Raw genomic sequence first — 17,723 nt, 5'->3', positions numbered from 1 at the left:
GTCACGATCTCGCGGTCCGTGAGTTCGAGCCCTGCGTCGGGCTCTGGGCTGATGGCTCAGAGCCTGGAGCCTGTTTCCGATTCTGTGTCTCCTTCTCTCTCTGGCCCTCCCCCGTTCATGCTCTGTCTCTCTCTGTCCCAAAAATAAATAAACGTTGAAAAAAATAAAAAATAAAAAAATAAAACACAATGTCAAAAAGTCAAAGTGCCACGAAGAAACCACAGTGGGGAAGGGGATATTTATTTTACAGGGTGCCCAGGGAAGACCTCTCTGAGGGCAGGTGTTTGAGCCTAGCTAGAATGCTAAGAAGGTGGCCACCGGGGGAACAGTGATCCAGACGGAGGGAACAGCAAACACAAAGACCCTCAGCTCAGGCTGGCCTTACGTGCCCGTGTGCGGGAAATGCCTGAATAAATGAATGAGCCGAATACAGCAACTCCTAGGCCAAGAGCATTCCTCTCACACCAGTGTGAAATGAAAAAATACCCCACTTAGAAAACTAGGCCGATTTGAGATTTTTCTGTCACCCGTCGAACTTCATCTTGCTGCCAACCCTCTGCGAAAGGTTTCTGCCAAGGATGTGAAATCGGGGGCCGGGGGGAGGGTAGGGAAACGTGCTTGCCCTCCAGAACTTCCAGGCTTGGCCTTCTTGCCTCTACCTGCCCCGTCAGCTCCACGGGGCACTAGGCCTTGGGCTCTGGCTTCCCACCTCCTTCCTCATCGATGCCCCCATGGCCCCTGTGGGGCAGGGACTATGTATGACCTCGGCTTCCAAAGGCAGACGCTGAGCTCAGAAGGTGAAGTGGCTGGCCCAAGATCTCTCGGTGGGAAGGAGGAATGAGCCCCGGAGGTCCAAGGCCACAGCCCGGCGAGCCTGGCGCCCCTCCCCCACCGTCAGTGTGCGCAGCCGTGCACCCTCGGGGGCTCAGAGTCCGCTCGGTGAGGGCCCAGGCCTCGGTGTCCCCGCATCTTCAATTCACTGCTAGCTTTGCCTGCCCCACCTGTGGGACCTGGAGCCCATCCCGTGGTTTTGCTGACACTCCGTTGTCCCAACCCGCAAAAAGGGCGCCAGAACACCTTGTCGCTCGTGTGGTCCCGGAGGCAGCGGCCTGGCCTTGGGGTGAGTCCTTGCTCAATGACCCTTGTAGCAGCAACAGGAAGAACAGCGACAATTCATGCCCCGGATTAAGCCCTTGCTCTGAGCGCTAAGGATGATGTGTGTTGGTCTGAGATCATCCCCCAGCAACTGCATGAAGTAGGTCGATGCCATATTAAACCCATTTTGCAGATGAGGAAACTGAGTCTCAGAGAGGCCGGATGCAACTAACTCCAGAGTCTGTTTCCCACGCCTCTCTATCTCCCTGCCAATGTCACGATTACTGGAGAGAGGGTGCTGCAGAGAGGGGGTCAGGAACGGCCTCTTGAAGGAGATCCCCTCGCTCACCACCTCCTGGTCAGCTGCTGCCCCCACCCCCCATCACAAAGGCAGCAGCATCACAGGGCCAATGAACTTGTGAAAAGCAGGTTTCCGGCCAAGGGCAGCTGCCAAGTTTACCTGAGCCGGAGGCAGGAAGCTCTGTGTCAGGAAGTACAACATACCCTTGGGCGTGAGGAAGGCCTCAGACAAAAGGGATTTGAATTGGGCTGTTCAGAGGTCTGGACAGGTTTCTAAGGGAAAGTTTCAGTTTTCAGCGTGGGGCGGTGGGGGAGGCCAGGGCCTAGGAGAGGGAGGGTGAGGTGGGGTCTCCTGTGGCCAAGATGACCAAACACCTGTGGCTTGCAGTCCAGGCTGGGCTCCCCCTGCTCTCAACCCCAGCTCCCGGACCAGGAGGGAAAGTCATTCATGCGAGGCGAACAGAGCTGGAAGAGACTGTGCAGCCAGCAAAGTGTTCCTTCTCCATGGCCCTTCCCTGCTCCGGGCCTTTGCCTGTGCCATGACCCTGGGCCTGAGTGACTCCGCACCACCCCTGAGGGCCACCTCAAACGGTCCTTTACCAAGGAAGGGTCTCCTGACCCTGACTGGCTTAAGACCCTGTTACACTAGCCCATGGTTCCCTGGAGCCCCCTTCCCAGCATTTGTCACACTGGAATTCATCTTCTGTCTACTGTTTGCTTGGTATCCTTTTCTTGCCCTAAAATGTAAGCCCACAGGATAGTACCTCTTCTTCTCTATTGCTGAATTCATAGGGTGGAGCACGATGCTGATCACATAGACAGGTGCTGGATGCGTGGATGGGTGCGCGGATGGGTGCTTGGGTGCGTGGATGGATGAATGGGTGCATGGATGGGTGCTTGGGTGCATGGATGGGTGCGTGGATGGATGCTTGGGTGCGTGGATGGGCCTGTGGATAGATGGATGGATGGATGGGTGTATGGATGGGTGCGTGGATGGGTGCTTGGGTGCATGGATGGGTGCATGGATGGATGAATGGGTGCATGGATGGGTGCATGGGTGCATGGGTGCATGGATGGGTGCATGGATGGATGAATGGGTGCGTGGATGAGTGCATGGATGGATGAATGGGTGTGTGGATGAGTGCATGGATGGATGCATGGATGCATGGATGCATGGATGGGTGCATGGATGGATGAATGGGTGCGTGGATGGGTGCATGGGTGCATGGATGGGTGCATGGATGGATGAATGGGTGCGTGGATGAGTGCATGGATGGATGCACGGATGCACGGATGGGTGTGTGGATGAATTCTCAGTAGATGGAGAGAGGATGCTAAGAACGCTTAAGGAAACTTACCTTTCTTTATGATTATTAAAAGTAACAATCATTACCGTCATGTACTATGATCTTTTGGGGTCTCTCCCTGAATCACTTCTAATGCTCACAAGGGACCGCACAATGAGGCGGGTGGTAATTCTTACTTGGTGAGGAGGTATAATGACTTGGACCTAGTCTCACAGGCCGGCAGTGGTTTGACACTTTGGTGATCACCAAGAGTCAACCATTTCCCTGAGACCTGATGTTGTTGTTGTTGTTTTAAAGTTTTTATTTCTTTATTTTGAGAGAGAGAGAGAGAGAGAGAGAGAGGGAGGGAGAATCCCAAGCAGGCTCCACACGGACCGCGTAGAGCCGACGTGGGGCTTGAACCCACGGAACCTCAAGATCATGACCTGCTCCAAAATCAAGAGTCGGATCGTTTAACTGACTGAGGGGCCCCAGATCTGTTATTGTTTTAATCAGTTTAATCTGTTATTGTTGTACTGAATACAGTATAATTCATCCATTTTATGTTTATAATTTGTTGCATTGTAACAAATTTAACACACCCGTGTAGCTACCCCTCTGGTCCGGCAGAGAACGCTGGCTTCCGTCACCCTCCAAAAACTTCCTTTGTGTCTCTTCCCAGTCAAACCCTTCCCTTCAGCTTCCCGGCCCAGGTACCCACTGGTCTGCTCTCTGTCACTATAGATTAGATTTGCCTCTTCTAGAGTTTCGTATGATGGAACGACTCAGGAGGAACTCTTTTGCTTCCTTTACTTAGTATAAGGTTTTTGAGACTCATCTATGTTGTTCTTTGCATCTATCACTCACTCCTTTTTACGGCTGAGTAGTATTCCATCCACTTTGTTTATCCATTCACCTGTTAATGGGCATTTGGGTTGTTTCCTGCTTGGGGCAATTAGGAACAATGCTGTTCATAAGAATGTGCGCACACATACGGGTGGACGTACATCTTTCATTTCTTTTGGATAAATACCTCGGAAGAGAATCACTGAGTTGTATGGTAAATATACGTTTAATTTCATAAGACACTGCCACACGGGTTTCCAAAATGGCTGTAGCATTCTGTATTCCCACCCGCAACGAATAAGAGTTTTAGTTGCTTCGAATCCTCACGGTACTCGTTGTCAATCCTTCTTATCATAGTCATTTCGGTGAATGTTGCTATCTCACTGCTTTTACATTTCCCTGATGACCGATGATTCTGAATACTTTTTCGTGTGCTTCTGTGTCAATTGTGTCTTTTCTTTTCTTTTTTTTTTTTTTTAATGTTTATTTTTGAGAGACAGAGACATGGCACGGGTGGGGGAGGGGCAGAGAGAGAGGGAGATACAGAATCCGAAGCGGGCTCCAGGCGCTGAGCTGTCAGCACAGAGCCCGACGCGGGGCTCGAACCCACGCATCGTGAGATCATGACCTGAGCCGAAGTTGGACGCTCAGCCGACTGAGCCACCCAGGCACCCCTTCTGTCTTTTCTTTTGGTGAGAATTGATTCACAATTTTTGCCCATGTTTTTATTGGGTTATTTGAGAGCTTCTCTATATATCGTGGATAGAAGTCCTTGGTTAGATATGCATATTTTTTTAAGATTTTTATTATTTTTAAATAATGTCTACATCCAACATGAGGCTCAAACTCACAACCCCGAGACCAAGAGTAGCATGCTCCTCAGACAGAGCCAGTCAGGGGCCCCTAGATACGTTTTGCAGACATTTTCTCCTAGTCTGTGACTTGCCTTCTCATTATCTTTTTTTTTTTTTTAATATAATTTATTGTCAAGTTGGCTAACATACAGTGTATACAGTGTGATCTTGGTTTTGGGGGTAGATTCCCATGATTCATCGCTCCCACACAACACCCAGTGCATATCCCAACAAGTGCCCTCCTCACTGCCCATCACCCATTTCCCCCCCGCCCCCGCCCACCTCCCATCAACCCTCAGTTTGCTCTCTGCGTTTAAGAGCCTTCTCATTATCTTAATCGTGCCTTTGGAAGAATAAAGGCCATACATCTCGATGAAGTTCAATTTGCCAGTATTTTCTCTTACGATTTCTGTATTGTGTCCTCTCTGAGAAATCTTGGCTAAAGTTTTTTTTTTTTTTTTTTTAATGTTTATTTATTTTTGAGACAGAGAGAGACAGAGCATGAATGGGGGAGGGTCAGAGAGAGAGGGAGACACAGAATCTGAAACAGGCTCCAGGCTCTGGGCTGTCAGCACAGAGCCCGACGCAGGGCTCGAACCCATGAACCGTGAGATCATGACCTGAGCCGAAGTCGAACGCTTAACCGACTGAGCCAGCCAGGCGCCCCTAAAGCTGTTTTTTTTTTAACTCAACAACATATCACAAATCTCTTCCCCCTGCAATTTCATTTTTAATAGCGCCTTGATTTTCCAGCCCATGAACTTGGGGACTTGGGACTTGGTTTCCCATTCCCCTTCTGGAAGAGGAGTCCAGGCAGAGGGCCACTAAATCTTCAAGGCTGGACCTGTGGGACCTCCTTCCGGTCTCTGTCCAAATTCCACCTCCTCGGTAAAGCCAAACACACAACCACGTGGCCATCCTGCTCAGTGTCTATCCCTCTAGCCCTGCCAGCCTGCCAGGGGGCCATTTGGTTCCCTGTGCTTCCCCAGGGCTTTAGAGGAAAGTGCCAGGGCACGCGGTTGGAACACAATAAAGTAGAGGTAAACAATAAAGAACAAAAATGAGTGAAACGATATTGTACGTGGAGCGCTGGGCATTGAGCCCAGTGCACGCAGAATGTCACTAAACGACACCGGGGTGACCGAAAGAGGTTGCCGTGGTCGACTGTTGCATCAGCCGAGGTACAGTCAAGGTATTCGTTTCCTGGGGCTGCCGTCACCAAGTCCGGAAAACTGGGTGGCTCACAACAACAGAAATGGATTCTCTCACAGCTCCGGAGGCATCGGCGTGGGCATGTGCCCTCTGAGACTCTGGGTAGAAGGCTCCCTTGGCCCTCCCTGGCTTCTGGTGATCGCCCCCAATCTTGCAGCTCCTTGGCTCGTGCCTGCATTGCTCCGATCCCTGCCTCTGTCCTCACATGGCGCTCTGCCCTCGAATCGTCATATGCTATCTTCCTGCAAGGGTACCAGGCGGGTTGGATGGTCTCAGCTTAACTAATTACCTTTTCTCCAGACAAGGCCGCATTCTGGGGGTTAGGATTTCCGCATGTATTTGGGGGAACAGAGCTCAACCCAGAACAGTGGGGGCTCTGCTGCTGTGACAACGGCCAGCACCATACAAGACGGAAAGTTGTTTCTTTCTCATGCATCTAGTCCAACGTGAGTCATCAGGGAAGCCCATCGAAACTTCACGGGGGACCCAGAATTTCGGGACCACCTGAGGTTGCCGCGCTCTTAGCGCAAAGCTCCGGGTTCTCTGCGGTAGGGGAGGGAAGCACACGGCGCCACGCGACCGTTCTTCAAAGTTCCCGTTCACATTTGAGTGGTCAAAACGAGTCACGTGGCCATGCCTGACTTCAAGAAGGAGTGTCTGGAGGGACCAGAGACCTGGAATCCGAGCACTAGAGATCTTCACACAACTGCCTTTACATACTTGAGTCCGCACGATTATGCTTACATTTAAATGCTGATAGTTCCAGAAAACCTGAAGGAGGAGTCCACCTGGGATACGGAGGGACGGTAGGGAGAACCAAGGGGAAACAGGATGAGTCATAAGTCACATTGCGACCACCAGGATGTGAAAGGGGATCCCCTGGATATTGAGTCCTGCCTGGGATGCTGACATAACATCTCCTTGCATCTTCGCAATGACTTTGAGGGATAAATAGCCCAACGTTCGTAGCAATCAGCTGAGCGAAAGAAAAGAGCCGACCTGAAGCCGCATCAGCTTTTCCTGTGTAACAAACCATTCTCGAACTTCAGCGGCTTCAAGCAGCAAACCTGGATTATTCCCCATCTTTCGGTGGGTCGGCTAGATGATTCTTCTCCTTTGGGCTGGGTGGTCCAGGATGGCCTGACCAGGCATCCGCGGTTGCTCCCACGTCAGCTGGAGTGCCAGGATGACACGACCACCTGGGTCTCATCACCCCGCAGGCTAGCAAGGCTTGTTCCCACCCGGGTCCCCCGGGGTCCCAGGTGAGCCAGAGAGCAAGCCCCAGCCCCACCGCCCCTTTCCAGCTGCCTCACATGGGAAAGGGTTGCATTGGCCAAAGCAAGTCACATGGGCAAACCCAGATTCAAGGGGCGGAGAAATAGACTCCGCCTCTTTGTGGGAGGAGCTGCAAAGTCACATTGCGAAGGAGCGTGCTCGCTCCTGGGGTGGGAGGAATCTACGGTCAGTTTTGCAATCTACCGTGAAAACACAGCCCAGTGTCCTAACAACAAGGAATCGGTTAAGAAAATCCTGGCAGCGCTCCAGCAGCGGCTTTTGCTACCATTAAACATGTGCTTATAAGAGAAATGTCTGCAGAGGAAAGTCGTTCATACTGTGCTGTTAGGTAGGAAAAGCCGGCTGTAAAACAAGAGTATCATTTCACAACCCTCGGATTCTACAGAGTGAAGCCTGATGACACCAAGGGGTGGCAAGAGTGTGGAGCAAAGAAACCCTCATGTCCTGCGAGCGGGGAGGTAACCCGGTGCAGCGGATTGAAAGCACAATTTGGCGATCTCTTCGGAGGCACACGGGCTGGTGGATAAGATAGCGGCAGGAGACTGGTTAGGAGTGACAGAGAATTGAATGGACCCACATGTCCATCCGCCAGGGGCTGGGGAAATAAAAAGTGACACAATTCTAGGCTGCAAAGCTGCATAGCAGTGAAAAGAAAATGACCCAGTCACAAGATCTGTATGTGTAATTTAATTTGGATAGATCTGGAAACCATAAGGTGCTTGCGGAAGACTACGTACATCTTACTACCATATATTTTAATTCTGAAGGCACAGAAAGAGTGTATATTATTTATGGACACATATATATGTGCTGTCAGCACGGAGTCAGATGCGAGGCTCGAACTCAGAGACTGTGGGATTATGATCTGAGCGGAAATCAAGACCCAGACGCTTAACCGACTGAGCCACCGAGGCGCCCTAATGTTTTGCTTCTTTAAAAAATCCGGAACAAGCACGCAAAATGCTGGCATGTGCCCACTCCGAGTGATGGATACATGGGGTTGTATTATATTACCCTGTGCACGTTTCTGATTTCTTTTTTCAAAAAATAAATCCAAAATAAGTAAAATACAATGAAACACAATTTAAAGAAGATTCCAGTGTGTGTGTGTGTGTGTGTGTGTGTGTGTGTGCATGTGTGTGTGTGTCTGTGCTAGAAAACCCACCCCCAAAATACACGCATCTATATGGAGAGGGAAATGGTAAGTGGGAAATACTCCAAAACGTGAGCTATGGTTTTTGCCTCTAGCTGATGACAGCACAATCTATTTATTTTTTTCCTTTTGCTAACATGTATTTTCTGACTTTTCTATAAAGGACGTGCTGTGCGTGTCTAGTAAAAACAAACAAAATATATAGGGTCCTGTTGGTTCTCTGGGTCACAGGCTTTTCTGGACCTCCGCGGGGTCCCAGGTTCAAAAATAGATCTGCCCTCTGACCTGGCAGGCTCATTCTTCACATCCTGGAGCGAGTGCCAGACGCGGGCTCAGAAGCAGCCTGAGAAAAGACGGGCAGGGTGGTGGCCCCGGCTGAGCAGCGTGGCCACAAGGAGGCTTGTCCTCTACCCTGGGCCCGTCAGCCTCTGGGGCGGCCGAACCAGGACACTCCCCTTGTTCAGAGGGGAAACTGAGGCCCGGGTGGTTGCCCCCGGGAGGGACAAGCGTTGCTAACCGCAGATGTAGCTGTATCTGACCCCATCTTGCCAGGACCACGCTAGGTGACTTTGGACAAATCCTGAAACATGTCTGGGCCAATTTTTGTGGCAGCCTCAATGGAAATAATCCATAAATATATATATTTAAAGTTTATTTATTTTGAGACAGAGAGAGAGAAAGGACGGGAGAGGGACAGAGAGAGAGAGAGGGAGAGAGAGAGAGAATCCCAAGCAGGCTCCTCACTGTCAGAGCAGAGCCCGATGCTGGGCTCGAACTCACAAACCCCGAAATCGAGAGTCGACCTCTCTGAGCCATCAGAGGGTCTAAAGGACATTTTCATGCCAAGAGATGCTGGATCTTTCCAACGATAGCAAGGATGATAACAGCTACCAACACTTGGGCACTGACGTGCCAATTACTTAAATGGCGTTTTCTCATCCTACCCCTGCAGCTGCTGTCGAATGGAGTCGAGTCAAGCCGTCCCCACTGAACCCGGCGAAAATTGTACATACATGAGGGGCGCCTGGGTGACTCGGCCGGTTAAGCATCTGACTCTTGACTTGGGCTCAAGGTCATGATCTCGCGGTTTGCAGGATTGAGTTCCGCGTCAGGCTCTGCGACGACAGTACAGACAGAGCCTGCTTGGGATTCTCTCTCTCTCCCTCTCTCTCTCTGCCCCTCCCCTGCTCTCACACACACACACACACACACACACACTCTCTCTCTCTCAAAATTAAGTCACTGGAAAAAAATGTACATATGTGAATAAAATCGCACTGCCATTGTTTAAAACTGCGAAGTGTTAGCCGCGTGGTTAGAAACTGCTGGTAACTGGAACACAGCCTCGGCCCCGCCCCCAAACCACCCCCACCTTGCTAAGGAGGGACTGTTCTCCCTTTTCAAAGATGGGGAGATGGAGTCTCTCAAACGAAAGTGGAATCGAGATCCAGTGCCAGGAGTGAGGGGCTCGTAACTGATAGGCCTGGGTCACAGGAGTGACCTCAAAACCCAGCCTCAGGTCCCTTCCGATTCATCAGTTGTGTTGTGGTTCTGGGTCCGGGGTGGCAGAAAGCGGAGGCAGGAAGCAGTTGACAAACCGACCATTGTCTTGAGTGGAAAGTCTCACAGAGACACCGCGATTCTTGCTGCACGAGATTCGCCCCTCGACCCCTGGGGACGCTGACAGGCCGCCCCCGAGGTAGCCAGCAGCCCCCGAGCCCCCTGCCAGGACGTGCCGCACTGCCATAGTGGCCCCCACGAGGCGCCCAGGTGATGTCCTCGGGGCTGTGCACAGCACAGTGCGAGAGGCTTCGGGGGCGCCCCCAGGCTGCCCCGCTTGCCACCCTCGGTTATCACCCTGGGCGTTGACATGCAGGGAGCAGAAAAGGAAGGGGGCTGGGAAAGAGCTGGGTTGTGGGGATGAGGCCCAGAGTGGGAGACTCAGGCTGGTGGCTTCATCTTCTTCAGATCCAAGCACTCGGGGAGCCCCAATTCGGCACGTGATTCTCCAGGAATGATCTCGTTCCCCCTGTCTTTGTTCCCAGGGGCGGGAAGATCAGTGCTTCCAGGAAAAGAGATTCCAGGGCTCGACTTGGGGCAAGTTGCCTCCTCCTCTGGGTGTGTTTTCTCACAAACTAAATGGGAGGTAAGGACGCATGGCGTCCCAGTTATGCGAAGGCTCCACTGACCCCCCCCCGGGGCGGGGGGGGGACAGTGGCGGCAGAGGAAACCAGTTCACTCGGTGAGTGGCCAGCACCCGCTTCCTTCTAGTCCCTCTACCCCAGAGTCCCTTGAGAAGCACCCTACCCCTCCCTCAATCCCTTTCGGTCCCATGAGGTTGACCCCACCCAAGGGCACCAGGGCTGGGCACATGGCCCAGCCTGACCAACCAGAGCATCTCAACCCTCTGGCTACAGTATTTGGTTCAGGAATGTCTGTGTGACCCAAGCCAGAACTTTCCCAAGAGCTATCAGGAAAGGGGCATTCTGCCTCAGGGCAGAGGGATTGCTAAGTTGAGAGCCTGGAACTGTTGCCACCAATGACGGGGGTAAAGGTGGTGGGAACTGTCAGAGGATTAAGCCAACAGGAAAACAAGGGCCTAGAGCTGAGGAAGAAGAAAAAAAGGAGGATTCCTAATAACATCTGAGCATCTGGATCCAGCTATGCCTGAAGCTAGAAACCCCTGTGCTTTTCAGTTACGTCGGCCATCAAGTTCTCTTTTTGCCTAAGCCATGTGAGCAAAAGCCAAATTCTCCAGGTGGGTTGAAGTACTTTCTCCATGCTCTGGCTCCATGATGACGACAGGCTAGCAGAGGGAAAATAAACTGGGGAGAGGGGGTGGTTGTTTCACACATTTGGAGACAAGACCCAAACAGACATACCCGAGACACAAACTTCCTGTTGCCCCTGCCCTGGAAAGGGTGACTTCCTTAGCCTCCACTTTGGGACTCCAGCTCCAGCCCCCACCCGAGAGTGGTGACTATTCATTCAACAAACGCTCGTGAGAACCCACTATGAACCTGACCCTATGGGGCACCTGGGTGGCGCAGTCGGTTAAGCGTCCGACTTCAGCCAGGTCGCGATCTCGCGGTCCGTGAGTTCGAGCCCCACGTCGGGCTCTGGGCTGATGGCTCGGAGCCTGGAGCCTGTTTCCGATTCTGTGTCTCCCTCTCTCTCTGCCCCTCCCCCGTTCATGCTCTGTCTCTCTCTGTCCCAAAAATAAATAAACATTGAACCTGACCCTAGGCCAGGCAACAGACACAGAAATGGAAGGGTGGTCGGTGACCTGGAAGGGTTTTCAGACTAGAGGGGGACGAAAGTCTGCAAACAAGCCTTCATAATGCAGGGTGACGCTATGACGGGGGACACGCAGGCAAGGAGCATGGGGATCCCAGAGGTAGAGGGCCTATTCCTACTGACGAAGGGAGGCCATGAAGGAAGGCTTCCCGGAGGAGGTGGTGAAGCCTGAGATAAGACTCAAAAGACGGGCAGAAGGAAAACCAGCGACTAAAGGTGGAAAGGATTGTCCAAGCAGAGGCAACCTGGAGAGTGACGGCGGGGACATGATGACATTATTGGGCTGCCATGGATGGAGCATTTAGCATGTGCCAGGCTCCGTGTTAAGTCTTTTGCGGGGATCAGCTTTTTCGTCCTTTTGACAACCTTATCGGGTTACTAGCATCCACCCCATTTGACGGGAGCAGAAACTGAGCGACAGGCAGATTAAGCACACGTTTGGAGGCGAGAAAGCCAACATTCCCACCGAGACAGGCTGGCTCTGGAATGTCCAGAATAGCGAAGAGGGGGCAGGGGGAGAGAGAGTTACAGGATCACACTGGAAGAGCGAGTGTGATTGGGGGGGGGGGGAGGAGAGGGGGTGCGATGGGGCAGGGGTTACGGGAGGCTCCTGTCCCCCCCAGCAAGACTGGCTACCTAGTTTGAGGGGTCCAGCGCAGAACGAAAGTGCCAGATCCTTCGTTCAGAATTTCCTAAGAATCTCCAGACAGTGACAGCAGAACATTACACAGAACATTACCCTTCCAAGCGTGGGCCCTGTGTGACCGCTGGGGTCACACGCCCACGAAGCCAGCCCTGCTCCCGGGTTTCCGTCCCGGGTGCCTGGCGAAGGTTGGGCGGTTACCAGTGACCGAAGAGTCCAGAAGTCCGTTTGGGACACCGTGGGGGGAAATAGAAAATGGGGAGTTCTGTTTGAGGCCTTGAGGTCCAAGTCCAGAAGGCGGATGGCTCGGGGTCTGGCCTTCGCAGGTGAGGTGGGGGCCACGGGTCCGCGCGCAGAGCGCCCAGGATACCAAAGGCCCCTCCGGCTACAAAGTTCCGTGCTGCCTTTCAGCAGCAGCATTGCCAACGGACCCCGGATGATGTCTTTCCGGTTCCCTTTCTGGGTCCTGCCACCAGCTCCCTCCTGCAGCCACCCTGGCACCAGCTGCTTCTCCCGGGGATGGCTGGCTCCCATTTTCCTGAGGGTTGGGGGTTCCTTTTGTAAACCCTCGGCCTCCAGGCTAGATTTGTGTCCAACCTCCCTCAGGCACCGGCCTTGGGGACCTGTGTTGAAAGATCCTCAGCAGCCTGGCAGTGTGTAAGCTTTCCCTGGAGCTCACCTCTGCGAGATCTCCGGGAGACGCGGGTAGGGTCTGTTGCACGCTCTCACCGTGAGGAGGAATCTGCAGCCCAAAGCGGTCAGACACCTGCCCTCATGTCCGTGTCAGCCGGCCTTGCTGTGTCAGCGCAGCCCCGCGGAGGCTCCCCAGCATCCCAGCCTCCTGCTCCACGTCGGCCGGACCGGGAGAACCCGGCCCAAGCACTGCCTTGGTTCATTCACTCACCCTGTTCCTTCATTAGGCAGATATTTCCTAAGAACATACTGCGTAACAGACACTGGGGGCGAACAGAGAGAGATGAGTGGTTAGTGACACAAGTAATTAACCTCTTAGCACCTTGAGAAGGGCTAAGACAAAGGGTGCGACGGTGAAAGGGGGTTCAGGGGCCGGGGTGGGGAGCGTGTGGCAGTCCCCTTGGCTGTAGCGTTTCCCAGCCGTGGCTACATCAATGCACCTCCCGTCCTGTGTGCTCTTCTTGGGACAGTGACCGGCGTCGAAGGGTGTGGTCTATGTCCCCTGCCTTGAACTGGACAGACACTGACCAATAGAAGCTCCGCTCAATGACTTACCCAAGCCTAGGTCTTGTAGTGCAATTTGACTTCCACCTGGCCCTCTGGGGACAAGCGCCTTTGTAGCCCTGAGTGGCCGTGTCATGCTTTGGGTCATGAGAGACCCAAGCAGACGGCCCAGCTGAGCTGGTCCTGAATTCCTGACCCATAGAAACCCTGAGAGGTAATAAGTGTTTGGGGTTTTTTTTTTTGACGTTTATTTATTATTGAGAGACAGAGAGACACAGAGCATGAGCAGGGGAGGGGTAGAGAGAGGGGGAGACACAGACTCTGAAGCAGGCTCCAGGCTCTGAGCTGTCAGCACAGAGCCCGACGCGGGGCTCGAACTCACAGACTGCGAGATCATGATCTGAGCCGCAAGTCAGTCGCTTAACCAACTGAGCCACCCAGGCACCCCCCCCCCCAATGGTTATTTTTGTTTTAAGCCACTGAGTGTTGGTGTAATTGGTTGAGGGCCACAGTAACTGGAACACTGCTGAAAGGTGGGGGTGAGGGTGGGTGGACCGAAGCGCTCTGGACAGAGACAGCAGCATGTGCAAAGGCCCCGAGGTGAGAAGGAAGAACTGAAATGAAGGTGCAGAGGCTGCCAGGGCCATCTCCCAAGCTTTCCAAACTCTTCCTTTGATCCTACCCACATTTCTCCAGCAAACAGGTAATCCTGTTTCCTCTTCTGTACAGAGATCCATGAGCGTAATAACGGGACCATGGGAAGAAAATTACATCTCATGCAGTCATTCATTCTCTCCATCAGGAAGATTAAATGCACGAGCCTGCCCTCCTGCCCCAGCTCCAGGCCACGCATCTCCACGCTGTGTGACTTCAGGCAAACCACTCTCCTGCTCTGTAAAACGGGGACGATCGCGGCACCGGCCTTGCTGGGCTCGCACCGCGGGGCTCCACCAACACAAGACAGTCGCCCTGCACTCTGGGCTCATCGGTGCCAGACGCCAGGATAAACCCGTGGCCGGCATTGACATGCGTCTTCCTTGCAAGGTCGGGGGTGGTATGACCCCATTTACAGCCGAGACAACTGAGGCAGAGGTGGGCAAGCAGGGTCTGGAGCACGCAGGAAGTTCAGTGAATGCTGGTGGCTGATAACCAGCTGCCTTTCCTTTTCCTGCCAAAGCCCCACACACCTGGTTTAATGTCCTCAGTCCCCCGGATGCGCTCCTGGTTCCCCCTGCCCCCAAGCAGCCTGCCCCATTCAAAAGTCCCTAGGATTTGGGAAAACAAAGGGGAGAAAACAATAGCAAACAGCTGGGGGGGGCGGTCCACTCTGGGAAAAGCAGCAGAGAAAGGCGGAAGGCGGTGTCTTGGAGAGAGATGCAGCCACTGCTGGGTACCTCTTGCCCCCCTCACCCCCCCAACCCTGCCACATCCCCACAAAACAAGTCCTGTCCTGCTCTCGTGGGCGGTACATGCTAGTGGGTCGGGGGAGGGGAAGTACACAGTAACTATGACGCTGATAACAGCAATAGAAACTATTTATGTAGCACTCACCCTCCGCCATCCCTGCTCAAACTCACTTAATTTTCACACTCTGTGAAGTGGGTGGTGTTACTTTCCTCGGTTCGCCAAGAGGAAACAGAAGCACAGAGAGGTTAAGCGACTCGCCCGAAGTCACACAGCTGGTCTAGCCAGGATTTAAACCAGGAAACAGGTAAACTAGTGAATCAGAAGGTCTTCAGTTTCCAGGCTGAGGACTCACATACACTCATCGTGCAAGAGATGGGGTCTAACCCCGCTGGGGCAGGATGTGGTCGCATCGTCAGCCGGCCACCCAGGAGCCGGGGCGGGGGAGTCAGCCACCTCTGACCCCAGGGCTGGGAGAGACACATCTTCACCAGAAGCTATTCTCCAAGCAATCCATTTCCCCCCTTCCAGCCAGAGGCAGTCCTAGAACAGTGTGCCCCGGGACAGGACAACCCCTCATTGCTGTCACATCTGCTGAGCAGGGCCACCCCAGGGCACAGCATCCCCCAGGCCCCACGGGAGAAGGGAGGAAGGGAGCCAGCTCCCTGCTGGGAGCGCCCACTTCCCTGGCCTCGCAAGGATTTTCTCTTTCTCTAGAAACAGATTGGACTCTCTGCCTCCTTCCAAGCCTCACCCCTCTGCCCCCCTCCTTTTGCTCTCTCCAGGGGTCACTTTGCTCATGTTCCAAGCACTAACATGGAATCGGAGTGTGTGTGTGGGTTGGGGGGTGGAAGGTAGAGGGGGAGAGGGAAGGGGAAGGGGAGCTGAAACTTGAGATCCCAGCCTTGGGGGCAGGGTGGGGGGGGGGAGGTTGGAGAGAGACAGAGAGACAGACAGAGACAGGAAGAGAGGGTTCACCCGGGTTTGGTTTTCCGAAGCAGGCAGCTTTGGGGGTTTGGTGTTTGTGTCTGTGCGTGTGTGTGTGTGTGTGTGTGTGTGTTGTTTTCTTTCTCACAGGGAGGCCAGGCCTCCCCCGGATAGTAGATAACTCAGAGGCGAGGCCAAGCGGGGAGAGCAGGCCCGGTGCACAACGACCGGGCAGCCTCAGGCAGGAGTGAGGAGGAAGGAAGGGAAAGGGTTAGGGGGTGTCTGCGAGGGCGGGGAGCAGAGGCGGTGGGAGGAAGCCGAGCAGCCGTGGTATTTGGAGCAAGTATAAATAGCTGCCCTGGACAGAGCTCGGCCAAAACAGGGGTTTGCAGCTGCGGAGGCTCGGTGGGCAGGCATCCCGGGCCCGGAGCCGGGCGGAGCGCCGGGGTGGGGGGGCCCTGACCCGACACCCCTCACCATCGCCGCATCTCCGGATGCTCTCCCGGCCAGCCATGCTGCTGGGCGGCCTCCTCCTCGCCGCGGCCGCCGTGACTGTGGCCCAGCGGAGGGGGCAGGAGGCGGCCGGGCGCCGCCGGGCGCACCGCGTCCAGCACGGCCAGTGCAGCTACACCTTCGTGCTGCCCGAGCCTGAACCCTGCCCACCCGAACCCGAGGCCTTCGGGGGCTCCAACAGCCTCCAGAGGGACTCGCCCGCTGCCGCCGCACTGAACCTAGGGGACTGGCCGGCCCAGCGAGTGCGACAGCTGGAGAAGGTGCTGGAGAACAACACGCAGTGGCTGCAGAAGGTAAGGGCGGGGCCTACCCAGGGGGCGGTGGGTGGCACGGGGGCCTGTCCCCACGGACAAGGGGAGCGTCCTCCCCGGAGGCCTTCTCCGGCACAAAGGCCAGGCCCAGGCAGCCCTTGTCTCTGAAGTGTACATATTGGGGTAGTGAGGAACAGAGAGGGGCAGGGATGGCCCTGGTGCCGCACAGCAAGGCTAGGCAGGGTCAGAGCCGGAAACCTGGCTCCCTCACAGCCATTCATTCGCTCATCCAATAGAAATCCACAGAGCTCCGATCACAGGCCTGGCCCATCCTGGGTGCGAGGCATGTAACAGTAAACAGAACAATACGTCCCCTGCTGGACTGGTGAGGGAAAGAGGCCAGAAAGAGATGTGCAGTAAAAATCTGCTATGTGAGACGGTGAAGGAAAATGAAGGAAGGAAGACGGCAAGCAGTGGTGGGGTGGCTATTTGAGGTCAGGTAATTTGAGAGGACTTCTCGGAGGAGGTGGCATTTGAACCCAGAAAGCAAAGTAAGGTAACGGAGCAGCCCATGCAGGTACCTGCGGGGAGGGCGTTTGCTACAAAGGGAGCAGCAAAGGCTGTGAGGTGGGAACGCTGTCAGGGTGCCTGGGGAACCGGGGGGACCAGTGCTGCTGGAGCAGAGAAGGACGAGAGAAAGGGGTGCACCAGGAGATCTGAGAGGGGAGGGGAGGCAGGTCGTGTCGGGCCTTGGGGGTCACGGGGGGGACTCTGGCCCTCTCTTGCTGTGAGCATCAGAGCCAAGTGCATGGCTTTGAGCAGGGGAGACACTCCTGATTTGCTTTGAACAAAATACACTGTAGGAGGCAGGGGGCAGGGTGCATGCGGAGGAGAAGGCTGCTTAGCCACCGGGCAAGAGGTAAGAGGGGCCTGGAGCCGGACCGGGCCGGGAAGATGAGGATTTATTCTGACGGAGGAACATCGGTCCTGCTGATGAATTGGGTACTGGGTGGCAGAGCGTGAGGAGCTGCGGACACCCCTCGCTGTTTTGGCCCAAGGTCAGGGCCACTCTAGGGCCTCCTGCCTTCGTGCTTTCGGTCGACACTCAGCACCCGCCGTGTGCCAAGCCTTCAACAAGGCACCGAGTACAGAGACGAATGAGGCAGGTTTGGCCCTGCACAGGCATGGGGGCGGGACAGGCGTCCCGTGGGTTCCAAGATCAGGTTGGCAGGAGCCTCTAAGTGGCGGCAAGGAAGGGAGAGAATGAGCCCCTTCTGCCGCAGGTGCAGAAGACGGTCTGAACAGTGGCACGGGGTGGAGGGAGGTAGACTGCTTCCTGGAGCCTTCAAACGGATTCAACAGTACACGGTGCCTCTCCAAGCATCAGTGCCTTCTTACTCCTTGGTGTCTAAATTGTTCAAAGCATGTGCCCAAGCAGCAAACAATGTC

At 54.3% G+C, this 17,723-nt stretch overlaps 1 protein-coding gene across 1 annotated transcript in view; it reads left to right on the top strand.

Moving 5' to 3' along the window:
- Window positions 1-15,550: 15,550 nt before the first annotated feature.
- Window positions 15,551-17,723, top strand: part of ANGPT4 (angiopoietin 4) — a 41,947-nt gene continuing 39,774 nt past the window's right edge. Inside the window, exon 1 of the mRNA XM_045445038.1 lies at window positions 15,551-16,316. Coding sequence (XP_045300994.1) covers window positions 16,005-16,316 — 312 coding nt within the window. The 5' untranslated portion in view covers window positions 15,551-16,004. The remainder of the gene's footprint in view (window positions 16,317-17,723) is intronic.

Source organism: Leopardus geoffroyi, chromosome A3, assembly GCF_018350155.1.
Source record: "Leopardus geoffroyi isolate Oge1 chromosome A3, O.geoffroyi_Oge1_pat1.0, whole genome shotgun sequence".
In the NCBI taxonomy this organism is placed as follows: Eukaryota; Metazoa; Chordata; class Mammalia; order Carnivora; family Felidae; genus Leopardus; species Leopardus geoffroyi.
Note: the sequence above shows the minus strand (reverse complement) of the source record. Positions and strands in the feature narration are given on the sequence as shown.